At 45.2% G+C, this 17,743-nt stretch overlaps 1 protein-coding gene across 6 annotated transcripts in view; it reads left to right on the top strand.

The window, feature by feature from the left end:
- LOC132206853 (high affinity immunoglobulin gamma Fc receptor I-like) overlaps positions 1-17,743 on the top strand; it is a 41,978-nt gene that overhangs the window by 2,241 nt on the left and 21,994 nt on the right. For 4 of the 6 annotated variants that reach the window (XM_059641949.1, XM_059641948.1, XM_059641950.1 and 1 more), the window contains exons 2-5: positions 4,876-5,009; positions 9,762-9,791; positions 11,841-12,110; positions 14,331-14,618. In XM_059641949.1, the coding sequence (XP_059497932.1) occupies positions 4,979-5,009; positions 9,762-9,791; positions 11,841-12,110; positions 14,331-14,618 (619 nt within the window). In that variant the 5' untranslated portion in view covers positions 4,876-4,978. The remainder of the gene's footprint in view (positions 1-4,875; positions 5,010-9,761; positions 9,792-11,840; positions 12,111-14,330; positions 14,619-17,743) is intronic. The other 2 variants (XM_059641947.1, XM_059641951.1) reach the window with 2 other exon arrangements.

Genomic DNA, 17,743 nt, shown 5'->3' with positions numbered 1-17,743 from the left:
AGAGAACAGGTCTTTGTGCTGACCAGTCAATAAATTGCACATTTCTAAGCAGAATTGCATGATTAGGGAAGGGAAGTACTTGAGAATATTTCTGGGAGGGTAAAGAAACAGGAAGTGTTAATTTTGCAACAGAGAAACTTGAGAACTGGAATGTGCCTTTCAGCCCCTTGATACTGCCATCCAATTGAATATGATCATGCCTGATCAAGCACTTCATTGCATTTTACACACTCCATCCCCATAACCCAGTTTACGATTGGCAGTCAACAGAGATAGAGCAACTGTAGTTCCCTGTGGGGACAGAATTCTGAAGGATTACACTTCACTGAGCAAAATAAAACAAACCCTTATCTTGGACCACAGTTGAATTATTTTAAAATCTTACCTGGTTCCAGTCTTCCCCCAACCGGCAAACATTAAACCTCTATCTACCATGTCCTCTACTTTAAGGATTGTGTGGCAGTATTCTTAATAATAACATTGCTCACCCATTGAATTCCTGACTAATGCCAGCCCAGTTTGTCCACTCTCTCTTCATGGGATGTTGCCGCCGTCCCAGGAGCAAGTCTGGTGAATCTTTGTGGCCCTCTCTGTCTGGAAATTACATCTTTCCTGAAATAAGGAGACAAACTGCACACAGTACTGCAGCTGCAACATAACCAAAGTCCAATACACTTGAAATAAGACAACGTCTAACATTCCATTAACTTTCCTATAAACATATTCAGCCATTAAGCAGGACATCAGAGACCAATGCAAGAAAGGTGCAATGGAACCATGAGTTCTATTTATATATCAGTTGGAAAAAGCAATGTGGTGCAGTATTTCCATGAGTATGTGCGTTTTTGTTTTGTATTCGTTTGTGAAATGTGGATTTTGTTGGCTCATGAGCATTTATTGCCCATCCTTAGCTGCCCTTGAGAAAGCGGTAGTGAACTGCGTTCATCAATCGTGTGTGTCTGTGTCTGAGAAAGAGACAGAGAGAAACAGTGAGATGGTTCTTCAAGGGATTGGTCTGAGAAAGCATCTCACTCTTCTTTTTCTCTCTCACACACACACATTGACCCACACATTTCAAAAACACAGTTCACTACGACCTTCTCAAGTTAACATTTCGGGTCCGGTGACCCTTCCTCAGAGCCTTTTTGGGCCCAGAGAGACCAGATCACAATAGAGGATGCCAATATTATTATGGGGAGCAAGCGTGATTGTCCTGAGTACAGATTACTGCCAGGTATGGCTGAATTCCACTAGGGTCATCCAGGGGTTTTGAAAATGAAGATGTTGGTGAGAAGTTATGTCTTGCGACCAGATTAGATGTGAACATGGCTGCATTAGTTGGGTGGGTGCCCAGAGTGCCAACAAGGACAAAGCATACTGCAGGAGCTCCCTCACATACGTGAGAATGTTCAGGTAAACCCCACACTCAGTTACACATTGAGCCCATGAAAGGACTGAGATTGTCAATGTTCTTAGTCATTGTACATGCCCATGCAAACTGTTTCGACATACATAGAGTTCATTGGGCAAACACGAGGTAATGATAGAAAAACTGTGCATCTTTTGCAATGTACAGACTCCCAGAAGTGTTGATCATGATAATGGGCCATTGTTTACCAACTGGGAAATTGAGTATTTCCTAAAATTGTGTGGTATTCATCAATGACAGTCCTACACCATTCATTATCCAATGATCCAGCAGAAAGAACAGTCTCAACTTTGAAGGCAGGTTTAAAGAAACAGACTGCAGCCCCACGAGACACCAGGCAGCCTGGGTACCTATTTGAATATAGAGCCACACATCATGCACCTACAGGGATAGCTCCAGTAGAGTTGCCAATTGGGAGAACACTCCACACCAGATTCAACCTGATCTTCCCGGACCTGGTGGAGAGGCTGAAATGTCATCAGGAAAGCCAATACTAGACACAAGATCCCTCTAAGCAAGAGAGACAGTTTACCTCAGGTGATGAAGTTTTGTGTAGGAACCAAAGGAATTGGCCTGCATGGTAAGATGCATGGTTAATGTGACAGTAGGTCCTGTAAAGTATAAAGCTCAGGTAGGTATGACATCCCTGAACAAACACATAGACCTCAGGAAAGCTGCAAACTTGCAGACAGTGCAGGAGCAAAATGTGCCTGGCTCCTCAATTGCTTTCCCAACTGTCCCAGAACCTCTCTGTCAGAGGTTAAAGACACCTTAGAATCTGAGATGAACACAACAGATGTTGCTGCCTCAACATCTTTGTTGCCTGAAGAGGTAAATGAATTTCTTCTGACGTGCTTTGCATTCAATAGGTGAGCTGTTGTGTATTACACACCGCCTGTATCAGAGGCAGAGTTGGAGGATCCTGACCCAGTGCTAAAACACCCCAAGAGGAGCTACAATTTTTAAAAAATGGCCTATATCCTTGCACATGACGGGGAGGGATTCAATGATGATGTCAGGCAGGTAGACCTGAGAGAATGAGTTCCCTGATTGGACCAGAATAACAGCCCCAATCAGGGAGTCCTGGCTGACAAATATTTAACAGGAGTATCAGATATCCTCTTCAATCTAAGAGCTGGCTCTGAGTCAGCTGGATCAGTGTCCAGGGCTTTCGATGCATGAATAAAGGGTGACTTGGTGATGGGATACCAGCCTCTGGGTAATTTACCCTTGCTGTTAACTCCTCAAGAAAGAATAGATGCTTCCTATCCACACTGTCCATGCCCCTCATAACCTTACTCACCTCTATCAAATCTCACCTCAGCCTTGTCTGCTCCTAAGAAAGCAACTCGAGCTTATCGAGCTTCTCTTCATCGCTGAAATGCTCTGTCACAGGCAACGTCCTGCAGAGTCACCTCTGCATTCTCTCCAGTGCAGTCACATCCTTCCTAAAGCGTGGAGGCTGCACAGAGCTCCAGCTGTGGCTTCACCAAAGTCCTGTCCCGCTCCAGTATCACCTCCCCGTCCCTATAATCTATATCTTGACTATAAAGGCAAGTGTCCCATATGCCTCCCTCACCACCCTATTAACCTGTCCTGCCACCATCTATGGACAAGTTCCCCAAGATCTCTGTGTTCTTCTGAGCCTCCTAGTGTCCTGCTACTAAATCACTGATCACTCCATTTGGGATTGCCAAGGTTGTAAAACAGCATTTTGCCCATATAATTAGTTCAACCTTTCTAATATGAATGAAGAGAATAAAAAGTTTCAATCTCCCTGTTTGAGGAATGGATGCCATTGGAGGCAGTTCAGAGGAGACTTGCTTGATTGTTTACAGAGATGACGGGTTTGTCTTACAAAGAGAGTTTCAGCCTATACTCCCTGGCGTTTCGAAAAACGAGAGGAAATCTAACTGAGGGATATAAAACGCTAAAAACAAATATCACAAAGGAGATGGAGAGAGGATGTTTCCTTGTGTGGGACAACCGAGAATGAGAGGCCATTGTTTTAGGAGAAAAGGTTGGGCAGATTGAAAATTGAGATGAGGAGGAGTGGCTTGGATCCCATTTGCACTTAGAACTGGAGCTGGACAGACTGGTGCGGGAGGTTTGGTGTGTGTGTGTTGGGGGGGGCGGGATGTGGTTGTGAAGTTGAACCTACTTATAAAACAAACAAGAATGTGGTGGGAGGGAGTGTCTCAGTTTAACGTGAGCTACAAATGGAGCAAGTTCGGGTGAAATGAGGAAGAACTGTTTCCATCGAGAAATGAGTTGGGGTCTGGGGTGCACTGCCTGGGAATGTGAGGCGAAGGCTGTTTCAATTTGAGAAAGGTGTTGGGCCAGGATTTGGACAGGAGTGGGCCATCCAGGGATCTGACATTGGGCGTAAGATAATTGAGCCCTGGGGGTTACAGTGGCTGCAATGAACTGAATGACCTTCTACTGTCCCTATCACACAGCTGGGCCTCCATTACTCGGCCTCCTGAGCTGACTCAGAGAGTTGACGAACCTCTCCTGGAGGGGAATGGAATCTGAGCACTTTCGAACCTCCTATTGATTTGTGCGAGAGGTTGATATTGGTTTCCTCCCATCTTGACAGCGGAGAAAGAGAGAGAGAGTCAGGGTGTGGGGGAGCGGGGTGAGGGGGGGCTATAGACCCCATAGAGTGGAGAGATTGGAAAGGTTTCGAAGGATATGGGCCAAACACAGGCAAATGAGACGAGCTGGGTTTGGAAAACCTGCTCATGGACAAGTTGCACCAAAGAATCTGTTTCTGTGCATTCTGACTCTGTGATTGATTGGTGCACTGGAAAGCTCGAATCAAAACTCACTTTACTCTGACTGCACTATTAAAATACAACGAAAATAAGAATTAGCATAACTTTAGTAGTTAGTATTTCAGTTGAGTAATCAACAACTGTTCTGATACCGGCAGCATTCCATACACACATGCTTTGGCGAAAATGCACTTCAGTAACACAGTTATGATTTCTTCATGTGTTGGTTCTCTTGAGTCTAGAAGAAAGAATCGATCTTCCTGTTTTGATTTTTAAGAGTGAGTCTCGCTGTCTGATGAGGGAGAGGTTGATTAGGTTGGGTCAGTCCTCGTTGGAGTTTGGAAGAATGAGAGGCATTCTTATTGCAAATTCTTAGAGTTATTTTACAGGGAGATAAGGAGAGAGGTTGTTTCCCCTTCTCTGGGACAAGAGAGGCACCTTCTCAGAATAAGGGAGGTCACCCATTGAAGATGGAGATGAAGAAGAGTTTCTTCTCTCTGGAGGGAATCGATCTGTGGAATCCTTTACTGCAGAGGGCTGGGTCATTGAGTGTATTGTGGGGTGAGATTTTTAATTAGGAAGGAGAATGATGGTGTTGGGGCTAATGGGGTGGGGGGTGTAGAAATGTATCGGCGACTGACATCTGTGTCCGACCTTGACCTCTCTCAGACTCCCTGGCTGCGCTCCCCTGCCACCAGCAGGATCAGACAAGGAAGAAACAGCAGACTGAGTCACTGACTGAATACACACCCCAAACAGACAGGGCGCTGCGATGGAGATCCTCACCACTCTCCTGCTGCTCGGTACGTACCTCCAACGTTAATCCATTTCCGAGTGGCCGCAAGAGATAAATCTGTTACTCGCCTCCTGCCCTCAGCTTGGTGCACAATCAGAATGTGAACAGACACACTCCCATCCAGGCTGTGTACAGACAGCATTCCAGATGTGTGTTGGCATTTCCCACATTGTCTAACAAATGCATACGGTCTCTCCCTCACATACTCTTCCTCTCATATTCTCTTTTGTACGCATACTTTTTTTTCTCACCCAGTCTCTCTCACTCTGTCTCATAAAGTCTCTCTCTCTCTCTCTCACAATCACTCTCACAATCTCTCACAAACTTTTTCTCATGCACACACTCTCTTTCATGCACAGAGATAATAAGGTGGAGAGCTGTATTAACACAACAGGCCAAGCAGGAAAGCTGACGTTTCAGGTCTGGACCCTTCTTAAGAAATGCACACGTTTGAGACAGTGTGACAGAGAGACTATGGGAGAATGTGTGTGTGAAAGAGGGTGTGCTAAAGAGAATGATGTCTGTGGAAAGACCCTTTGCTTTTCTTTGCCAGGTTTCTCATTGATTGCAAACAATTCTGACCTCTTGCAGACAATGAATACTAAATATCCTTTGAAAATTGAGTATCCTTTATTGTTGCATGCATTCAATATCAAATGCAGTGAAAAGTGTGTGCTGTCGCTCATACATAAGTGTCATTCACAGAATAAAATAAAGATAACTTAAAGAGGTTCCAAATTTTCCTTCTCCACTGCTACAGCATACCGCTGCCAGCGTCCCACTTCGGGCTTTCCAGCCCAGGCTATGCACTCGGGGGTTCATGCCCAGTGAGGAGAAAGTTATAAAGAGATGCTGGGGAATCTCGCAGGGACCAGTCACTATGTTTTGTTCAGTCACTTGAACCTGATGTGTAACTGAAAAGGAAATGAATTTTAAACAAGATCTCCCACCTAATATGCATTGTCTGACTTCAAATGTCACCTCTTCTTTCCATTGATAAAGCCTTTAGTTTCCTCAGGGCAGTTGACTTGAAATAAATTTGGGGATTGACATTAACATATTAACCAATTAAAACTTTTTAACTGGTTAAAGATTTAATAACATCTTGGGTTTGTTTAATGCATCTTCATCAGTAGTGTGACCCTTTGATCTTTTATCTATAAATTCTGGATCTGATACCACCGCTCGCACTAACACCTGAAGAAGAAGTGAGATTCCAAAAGCTTGTGTTTTCAAATAAACCTGTTGGACTAGAGTGATTTCTGACCTTATCAACCCCAGTCCAACAATGGCACCTCCACATCAGGACTTAGGAAAGGCAAATGATTCTGAACAAATCCACTGGCATTTTCTGAGTGTCAAAGTATAGTTAAGCGAGAACTAGTAAGTGTAGTATTTTTGGTTTTTCAGAAGACTTTTGATTGAAGGTTCTTGTGCAAAGTGAAAGCACAAGGAATTGAGGGCAGTATGTTGTTGTGGGCTGAGAATTAGTTGACAGACAGGAAACAGGGTGGGAACCCTTTGTCTGAGAGGCAAATAGTGATGCGTGGAACACAGCAGGGAGCAGCACTTGGGCCCAGCCACTCTCAATATATATTAATGACCTGTATGAGGGAGCCACATTCAATGGTTATATGATCATGGGAACTGCGGATGCTGGAGAATCCAAGATAACAAAGTGGGGATGTACACCTCTTCCTCCATTACATTGATGACTGTATCATCGCTGCCTCTTGCTCCCCAGAGGAGCTCAAACAGTTCATCCACTTCACCAACACCTTCCACCCCAACCTCAAGCTCACCTGGGACATCTCCAACACATCCCTCACCTTCCTGGACCTCTCAGTTTCCATCTCAGGTAACCAGCTAGAAACTGATGTCCACTTCAAGCCCACTGACTCCCACAGCTACCTAGAATGCACCTCCTCCGACCTACCACCCTGCAAAAATTCCATCCCCATTCCCATTTCCTCCGCCTCCGCCGCATCTGCTCCCAGGATGAGGCATTCCACTCCCGCACATCCCAGATGTCCACATTCTTCAAGGACCGCAACATTCCCCCCGCAGTGGTCGAGAACACCCTAGACTGCATCTCCAGCATTTCCCGCGACACATCCCTCACACCCTGCCCCCGCCACAACCGCCCCCAGAGGAACCCCTCATTCTCACATACCACCCCACCGACCTCCGGATACAACGTATCATCCTCCGACACTTCCGCCATCTACAATCCGACCCCACCACGCAAGCAATTTTTCCATCCCCACCCTTGTCTGGCTGCTGGAGAGACCACCCTCTCCGCGACTCCCTTGTCTGCTCCACACTCCCCTCCAACCCCACCACACCTGGCACCTTCCCCTGCAACCACGGGAAGTGCTACACTAGCCCCCACACCACCTCCCTCACCCCTATCCTAGGCCCCAAGATGGCCTTCCATATCAAGCAGATGTTCACCTGCACATCTGCCAATGTGGTGTATTGTATCCATTGCACCCGGTGTGGCTTCCTCTACATTGGGGAAACCAAGTGGAGGCTTGGGGATCGCTTTGCAGAACACCTCCGCTCGGTTTGCAACAAACAACTGCACCTCCCAGTCGCGAACCATTTCAACTCCCCCTCCCATTCCTCAGACGACATGTCTATCATGGGCCTCCTGCAGTGCCGCAATAATGCCACCAGAAGGTTACAAGAACAGCAACTCATATTTCGCTTGGGAACCCTGCAGCCTAATGGTATCAATGTGGACTTCACCAGCTTCAAAATCTCCCCCTCCCCCACTGCATCCCAAAACCAGTCCAACCTGTCTCTGCTTCCCTAACCTGTTCTTCCTCTCACCCATCCCTTCCTCCCACCTCAAGCCGCACCTCCATTTCCTACCTACCACCTCATCTTGCCTCCTTGACCTGTCCATCTTCCCTGGACTGAGCTATCCCCTCCCTACCTCCTCACCTATACACTCCTCTCTACCTATCTTGTCTTCTCTCCATCTTCGGTCCACCTCCCCCTCTCTCCCTATTTATTCCAGTTCCCTCGCCCCCATCCCCCTCTCTGATGAAGGGTCTAGGCCCGAAACGTCAGCTTTTGTGCTCCTGAGATGCTGCTGGGCCTGCTGTGTTCATCCAGCTCCACACTTTGTAATCTTCAATGGTTCCAAGTTTGGTCATGACACAAAATTGGGCAGGATTGTGGGGAGGGCACAAAGGAGGTGAGTTAGACACATTGAGTGGGGCAAACATACGGCAGATGTGAAAGTTATACACCTCTGCTTTGGAGAAACAGAAAGCGAATATAATTGAAATGGTCATGTATTGGAAAGTGTGGACATACAAAGAGATCCAAGTGCCAATAAAAGTAGACATTCAGGTGTGACCAGTTATTAGGAAGGTAAATAGGACATGGGCGTTCATTGCAAGAGGATTGAAGTTTGGAAGTCGGGATGTCTTGCTGCAGATATACAGGGTCTCCCTGAGACAACAGGCTCGAGGGGCCAAATGGCTGTTTTGAACTCAATCTCATTGAAAAATGACACAATGATTACTAAAGAATTCATTCACAGGTTGCAGGCATCACTGGTTGGGCTCATGATTAATTGACTTCACTTTTTGTTCTATATTTTTATAGAATTCAACATTGACTCTCATCCCATGACAGGAATTAAATCCAGGACCCTAGAAAAACTCTCTCCCTGTCTCTCTCTGAATCTGCCCATGTTCCTCGCTCTCTCTTTCTCTCTCTCTGACCCATCTCCCTTCTCCTTCTCCCTATCTCTGTCCTCCCTCCCATTTTCTCTCTGTCTCCCAACTCTCTCTCTCCCTCTCTCTTTCTTGCTCCCATGCTCACTCACTCCTTTTCTTTCTTCCTTCTGTCTGTCCCACGCTATGCCTCACACTTTTTCTCACTGTGTCTCTTTCTGACTCTAAACATCCTATTGCTGTCTCTGTTTCTCCCATCCTTTTCTTTCTCTCCTTCCCTCTCTTTCCCTCACAGGGTCACTCTTTGTCCTCTCCCCTCTCTCACTCACTCACACATGCACATACACACACAGACTTCTCTGTCTCTCTCACACACACAAAGACACCCCTGTCTCACAGACATACACAGTCACAGACTCGTCTCTATCACTGTCTCTGACACACACACATGCACACTTTCTCACACATACTCTATCTGACATGCACACACACAAGCACAAATTCTGTTACACACAAACACACACTCTCTCTCTCACACACGCACGCTCTCTCTTTCTCTCTCTCTCTCTCTCTCTCTCACACGCACACACACACACATTTTTTCTTGTGCACATACACATGCACGTGTACTTTTGCTCACACACCGTCACATGCACAGGACCTCAACAAGTGAGCCTCATTACGCATCACCACTGAACAAATTAAGCTAAGCCATTTGATCAGCAGTCGGCCCTTCACCCTATTGAGTCTGCTCCACCATTCCAGGAGATCGTGACTAATCTGATCATCCCCAACTCCACTTTTCCATCGATTTCCCCTTCCTGATAAAAAAAATCTCACGAGCTGAGTCCTGAATCTACTTTCTAAACCCATTTCTTTTGGGCAATGGGAAAGACATCTGCGGACATTGTTAATAAACATTTCAGGGGATAGGACACATCACTTCGATGTATTTTAAAGCATGACTTACCTGAAGCAAGTTTCAAAGATGTAGCACTGAATAATTTTCTATATGTTGACATAAAGCCCACAAAACTTATCAATTGTACCTGGTTGTGTGTTTTCAGGGCAAGCGATGATTGTACAAATACAAGAAGGTATGTTGATCTCCAGTGCAGCTTTGTTTTATGACATATTGATGAACTCGACAGTGTCAGTACTGCAGCCAATGGAAAGTATTGTGGGTGCAGAAGATCTGAAACAAACACTGAGAGAGCTGGAGAAACTCAACAGGTCCGGCAGCATCTGTGGAGAGAGAGGGAGTGAGAAAATCAGAGTTAACATTTCGAGTCTTTCACACTCATGACTTTGCGTCATAGAGATTTACAACAATGGAAACAGACCCTTTGGACCAAATCATCCATGCCAACCAGATAGCCTAAATTAATCTAGTCCTATTTGGCACATATCCCACTAATTCTCTTCCTACTCATGTACTCATCCAAATGCACTTTAAATGTAATTATACCAGCCTCCAGCGCCTCCTCTTGCAGCTGCTTCCAAGCATGCACCACCCTCTGCATTAAAAAGTTGCCTTTTAGGTCCCTTTTAAATCTTTCCCCTCTCATGTTAAACCTGTGCCCTCTGGCTCTGGACTGCCGTACCCTGGGGCAAAGACCTTGGCTATTCACTCTATTCGTGCCCCTCAGAAAGGTCACCCCTCAGCCTCCAATGCTCCAGGAAAAATAACTCCAGCCTATTCAACTTGCCCCTACAGCTCAAACCCTCCAATCCTGGCAACATCCTTGTTAATCTTTTCTGAACCCTTTCAAGTTTGTCGACATCTTTCCTGTAGCAGTATTCTAAACGTAGCCTAACCAATCTCCTCTACAGCCACAGCATGACCTCTCAACTCCTATACTCAATGAACTGACCAATGAAGGCAAACATAACAAACATCTTCTTCATTTCTTTCAACTCTCTCAATGTACTATGAACCTTCACCCCAAGGTCTCTTTGTTTGGCAGCACTCCCAGGATCCTACCATCAAGTGTGTAAGTCTTGCCCTAATTTGCCTCACTAAAATGCAACACCTCACCTTTATTTAAATTAAACTCCATCTGCACTCCTCAGCCCATCCGTGGTCTCACTGTACTCTGAGATAAACATTTTCACTGTATATTTTACCACCAAATTTGGTGTCAACTGCAAACTTAGGAACCATGCTTCTTACATTCACATCCAAATCATTTGTGTAATTGATGAAAAATAGCGGATTTGGCGGCGACCCATGCGGCACACTGCTGATCACAGGCCTTCTGACTGAAACGCAACCCTGCACCACCATCCTGTGTATCCTACCTACAAGCCAGTTTTGTATCCAATTGTCTAGCTCTCCCTGTATTCCATGTGATGTTACCTTGCTAACCAGCCTACCACGTGGAATGTTGACAAGCACCTTGCTGAAGTCCATTTAGACAATGTCCACCACTCTGCCTTCATCAATCTTCTTTGTCATTCTTCAAAATATTCACTCAACTTAGTGAGACAAAATTTTCCATGCAGAACACCATGTTGGCAGTCCCTTGTACCTCGGGGATAGTGGACAGGCTTCGGGCAGTCGGGAGGTGTGTCACTCAGTGCAGGATTCCCAGCCTCTGAACCATTCTTGTAGCTTATATGGCAAGTCCAGTTCAGTTTCTGGTCAATGGTAATCCCCAGGATTCTGATAGTTGGGGGAATTCAGTGATGATAATACCATGGAAAGTCAAGGAACGGTAGTTAGATTCTCTCTCAGTGGTAACCACCTGGATGTTGATCGTGGAGGGGTCAGTGGTGGTTCAATGAACATTAAGAGAGTGATGGTAGTCAACCCCAGGATGTCGACAGTGGGGGATTCAGTGTTACACCATTGAATGTTAAGGGGCTAATAGTTAGATTCTCTCTTCGTGATAATCCCCAGGGTGTTGATAATGGGGGAATTCAGTGACGGTAATAGCATTGAATGTCAAGGAATGATAGTGAGATTTTCTATTATTTGAGACGGCCATTGCCTGGCATTTGTGTGGTGCAAATTTTACTTGCCATTTGTCAGCCCTTGCCTGGATATTGGACTGCTTAAGTTGCCAGAGCACCAAGCTGACCATCCTACTGCAGCAAGACGGTTTCAGTTCTTCCCCATGTGAATGTGTTTCTCTATGGATTAGGTTCCTCAACAGAGACTGGAACACCCGTACTAACGATGGAGCCAATGTGGGAGAGATTCTTAACGGGTGACTGGATCATTCTTAGATGTGATGCTGGTCGAGAGCTTCATTCTGTGAGATATAAGTGGTTCGTAAACAACACTATCCAAGAGTTCAGCGAGAAGATTTACACCATTGAGGCTGCTGGAATAGAGCATAATGGGGAATACAGATGCCAAACTTTGACACAAACAACAGCCGACAGTAACAGCATTCTCGTGAGAGTATCCGGTGAGTCACGCCAGTTTTGAATTAGTCAATCTCTTTGTCTCAAGTCGCATCCCTTCAGGCATTTGAGGGGAGTTGTATTAATTCCCAGGAATGAATGGGGGTGGGAAAAGCAAAAAAAGCAGTCTCTGATGAAGGGGCTAGGCCTGAAACATCAGCTTTTGTGCTCCTGAGATGCTGCTTGGCCTGCTGTGTTCATCCAGCTTCACACTTTATTATCTATGGTATTGGGATTCTGTTGGGATAGCACCACTGCTGTTGTGATGTGCAAAGTTTGACTGGAATTTGCTGTTATGATTGTCGGTCCACCCCGCCAGCTTTTCACCAAATTCCGCCCCCCCCACCCGAGCTTTGCTGTCAAGTACTGAGCCATATGCCCATGGACTGGGCAGCTTGGTCACTTGAGAATTGTTGGTAATGGGATCCGGAAGGGCAAAGATCTGACAAAGATTCCAGGCGGGACTCTTCTGAAGGTGGGGTTGATGGGTTTGATGGACACCACCTCCTAGATCCAATATCGAGCCCAGATCTGACTGAGACTGAACGACTGTTCCCTCGCAACTCTCACAGTGAAGAGGAGATTTGAACCCACCCTTGGGTCTGTCACTCTGGTTCGCTCAGTTGCTCGTTGGTGATATGACCAGAACACCAACAGAACCCCTTGTATCACGTACAGTTCTTCACACACAGGGGATTGAGTTGGACAATCTCATTGATTGACAGAGCTCCACTCCTTGATCCTATTTTCTATGTTTCAATTCTCCTCATCCAACTCTTCAGCTTTCTACTGAACTGGCTATTTCCTTCTGTTTTTGTCCTTTCAATGTTACGATTCATTCATGTGTTTGTATGTATGACCGTCTTGTGATTTTGAGGGCATGAGTGTTTTTTTTTAATATTTCACTCAGACTGAAGGGTCTGTTCCTGCGCTGTATGACTCTGTGACCATAAGTCTAATTCATTCTTGTAATCCTTTGTTAAACACCTCCCACTGCGCAGTTTCTCTTCCACAGTGAATGCAGGACATCATAAGATGATTGGTTCTCCTTTTCAAACATTAACGTGATGCATCAAAGACAGAATTGTGGACCTCAGCCATATCTTATTACGCATGTAGCCGGTGCTAACTGGTATCTCAGTAGAGCAGTGACTTGTGACACTGACGTTCTCAAATTCTGGACACATGGGATCAGAATGAGGTCATTCAGCTCATTGTGTCTGCCCCACCATACAATGAGATCGCAGCTGATCTGATCATTTACTTCCCCCCGTAACCCTCGATTCCCCTTGCAGGTTAAAAATCTCAGCCTTGAATATACACAATGACCAAGTCTCGACAGTCCTCTGCAGTGAAGAATTCCACAGATTCGCTCCCCTTGGAGAGAAGAAATTCCTCCTCATCTTCACTGGGCACCCTGTATTCTAATTTGATGCCGCTTTGATCCCAGACTCTCCCACAAAAGGAGAAAGAGCCTCTGTCCACATTTACCCTGTAATGTCCTTCTCAGGATTTTCAGTAAGTTTGCTTCCCCCCGCCTTCGAAACTTCAATGAGGATAGGCCCAACCTGCTCAACCTCCTCCTCACCAGATAGTCCCTCCATACCCACGACTGAGTGAACCTTCTCTAGATGGCCTTCAAAGCCAGTCGAACCTCCTTTAGACATGAGGCCCAAACTGTACAGTGTCTCCCAGCTGTGGTCTGACTTATGCCTTGTATGATTTTAGCAAAACTTCCCAACATTTATACTCCACTCACTTTGAAAATATGACAAGTCATGTTCCCTATGATGTCCTGAACTTCGATCCTCACTTTTTTTTCTGATATATGGATGAAGACTCCCCAAATCCCTCCATCCCATAGCTTTACACAGTCTTTCTCCATTTAAACAATGTCCAGCTCCTGTGCTCTTTCTGTCAACAGGATACACTACTCCTGGAAATTAGACAATCTTTTTTTTCTATAGTTTGTACAGTGGACAGTAGTGAGGAAAGGACTCTGTGAAAGCAAAACTCACTGCCCGTTTTGAAAAGTAGTTTCCTTACCCTCATTGGAAGCATTGGTTACACAGCTGCTTGCTGAAGCAGAAGAGAAAGTCATGTTGGATGATGAGGTTGACTGAAAGGGATGTGTACAAGTAGAGATTTGGCCAGCAGCAAGAAGCTGATTGGTCTGGTTCGTGCTTACGTCCAGTTATTAATTCAAGTCATTTCTTTTTTGACAGCTCCTGAATTGTTTGTGAGGATTGAGACTGAGCCAGAACCTCTGTGGTATGAGCAGACATTGAGGTTGAGTTGTAACTGCACATACCCCACGCCAAATGAATTCATTTACACATTTTATCAGGAAGGTTCTGTTATTGCTGAGTTCCGGACAAGAAATAAAAGTGTTTCTTTTCGAAAGGAGCGGGTTACATTTGAGGATACAGGACGGTATCGATGCCAAATGCAGTTTGTTGATTATCCCGATGGTCCTGTGTACACATCAGCTTACAGACGTGTAGATGTGCGAGGTACGTGTCACTTTAGAACATAGGGGCCAGGAGCAGGAGGAACGCATTCAGTCCCTTGAAAGCCTGCTCCCCCATTTCCATACGACTATGGTTGATCACGTCTCAGCCTCAACTCCATTTTCCAGCCCCCATTCCCGTTAACCCATCACTGATTAAAAATCTGTCCCCTCCCTCAATTTATTCAGCATCTCAGTATCTCCCATGCACTCTGGGAGGGGTGGGTGAATTCCTACAGATTCATCCACCACCCCTTCCACCCACTTAGAGATGAGGAGGAATGGCTTCTCTCAATTTTCAATCTCCCCCATTCCCATTCTCCTGAAATCCATAGAACCTCAAAAAGTGTGGGAACAGGCCATTCAGCCCACTGAGTCCACAGTGACCCTTCAAAGCGTATCCCACCCAGACTCATCCCCATAACCCTTCATTTCCTATGGCTAACCGACCTTACGTATACCTCCCTGAACACTACAGGTAATTTAACATAGCCAATCCACCCAACTTGCAGATTTTTGGATATGGAAGGAAACTGGAGCACCTGGAGCAAATCTACACAGACAGCTGACTGAGGGGGGAATTGAACTCCATTCACTGGCACTGTGAGGCAGCAGTGCTAACTGCTGAGCCACCTTGATATCTTGTTCCAGATTGCCCCACATGAGGAAATATCCTCTCCATTTCCTTTGTCAATCCCCCCTTTACTATCTTCTCTCCCTCAATTAGGTCTACTCACATTCTTCTAAACAGCAGACAGGGCAAGACTGCTCAATCTCTCTTCATAATACAAACTCCTCAACTCTGGAATCAATTTCATCATTCTCCTCTGAACTGCCTCCAATGCAACTACACCCCTTCTCAAGTAAGAGGACCAAAAGTCTACGCAGTACTCTGGACGCCAAAACACTAATGCCTTGCAACAACACTCAAATTCTCCTCTGTGCTATTCCTTTAGCAATTGTCAGTTCTGTTCCATGTTGCCTGCTGTCTCTGTGTGCCAGCTTTCTCAGATTCATGCACAAGGACATCCAGACCCCTCTGTACCAGATCACTCTGAAGCTTCTCTCCCACTTGATTAATAATGTGCCTTTCTATTTCTTTGCTCACACTTTTCGATGTCAAATGTTGGCCCCTTCGCTGAACCTATGCATTTCTATTAATTATTTCTGCACAGAAGTCACAGAATCCCTACACTGTGGAAACAGGCCTTTTGGCCCAACAAGTCCACATTGAACCTCAGAGCATCCCACCCAGACCCATCCCCCTGTAAACCACTGAATCTACACATCCCTGAACACTACAGGCAATTTAGCATTGCCAGTTCATCTAACCTGCACAACTTTGGACTGTGGGAGATAACCAGAGCAGCCGGAGGAAACCCACGCAGACACAGGGAGAACGTGTAAACTCCACACAGACAGTCACCCAGGGCTGCAATTGAACCTGGGTCACTGGCACTGTGAGGTAGCAATGCTAACCATTGAGCCACTGTGCCACATAGCTCATTGTAGCTTAGTTTCCCAACTATTCTAGTGTCATCTTCTATCCCTCCATGCAAACCATAAATATACATTGCGAATAGCTGGGGACAAGGACTTAACCCTGTGGGTTCCCACTCATTATAACTTGCCAAGCAAAAAAACAGATCCATTTATCCTGATTCTCTGTTGTCTATTGACTCATCAGTCCTCTATCCAAACGAACGTAGTACTACATGGATGGGATTTTAGAAGTTGGAATTTGATTGATTTAATTCTCGTGAAATCAAGAGGGAATTGAATTTCAGAAACCAAAAAGATAACATTGATTGATTGGCGTTAATAAGGCAGTAATTGAGCAGTTTATGAGAACTGATAACATCATTGTGCTGGATCTGATATCTGTTGCTGGCTGTAATGTTTCCAGTTTTACCCTCCCACCCAGGTTAAACTGCCCCTATGTTGACTTGAAACGATTGCTGATGTTGAACCCTCAGCATCTCCCAGCCCCTGATACTCCCAGTACTGATATCAGGCTGACTGGTTTATAATTCACAGTTTTGCTTCCACCACCATTTTTAAATAGTAAGGTTACATCAGCTACCCTATAATGTGTCGGAACTGTTTCAGAGTCTGTAGGATCTTGGAACATGGTCGCTGATGCATCCATTAATTCTAAGGCAAGTTACTTAAACACACTGGGATGTAGGTTGTCAGTTCCTGGGGATTTACCAACCTTCAATCGCATCAATTTGCCCAGCAATATTTCTTTACTTCTTCCATCTCACCAGTCTCTTTGATTGCCATCATTTCCAGTAAGTTTTTCATACTCTCCTGTGTGAAGACATAATTGAAGTATGAATTTATTTTGTCAGCCATTTCTTTGTTCCCCATTATAAAGTCCCTTGTTTCTGACTGTAAGAGACTTACATTAGTTTTCACCAAACTTCTTTTTACACACTTGCAGAAGTTTTCACAGTCAGTTCTTCTGTTCCCTGCAAACTTACACTCATACTCTAGTTTACCTTTCTCAATGCATCGCTTAGATCTCTCTTGCTGTCATCTAAACTGTTCCCAATTCTTGGGGCTATTATTTATTTTTCTTGCCAATTTTTATGCCTTTTTTGCAGTAAGTGCTATCTTCAACTTCCTTTGGAAGCCAGGGTTTGGCCAGTGTTCTCTTTGCACTCTTGAGTCAGGTTGTAAGAAATAATTTCTGTAGCTCATCTATTTGTCATTGAATGTTCGGCACTGCCTACCCACTCTCGTTCCTTTCAGTAGCATTTTCCAATCCATCGCAGTCAACTCGCACTTCAAACATTGCAGTTTTCCACATGAAGATTCAGGAATCTCGTCCCAGAAACACACTCACGTTCTGATTGCTCATCCCAAGCAGTCTCTCAGGACTGCACTTCCAATCATTCCAACAAAATCTAAATGCAGCAAATATTTGCTGATGCATAAAGCCATTTAGTCTCCATCCAGGCTTCCAAACTCTTTTTAGAAGGAATGGTGTCAGAAATACTTGCGTGTTAATGATTAACATCACGTGCAGAGATGAAAATAGACAGTTAATTGCTCCTGAAATATCTCCACAGAGGCCAGTATCCAGTCACCAAGTCACCCTTTAATTACACTTGTACAGTACAT

Source organism: Stegostoma tigrinum, chromosome 44 (genome assembly GCF_030684315.1).
Source record: "Stegostoma tigrinum isolate sSteTig4 chromosome 44, sSteTig4.hap1, whole genome shotgun sequence".
Classification (NCBI taxonomy): Eukaryota; Metazoa; Chordata; class Chondrichthyes; order Orectolobiformes; family Stegostomatidae; genus Stegostoma; species Stegostoma tigrinum.
The sequence above is the reverse complement of the archived record's forward strand: the minus strand, read 5'-3'. Positions and strand labels throughout refer to the sequence as shown.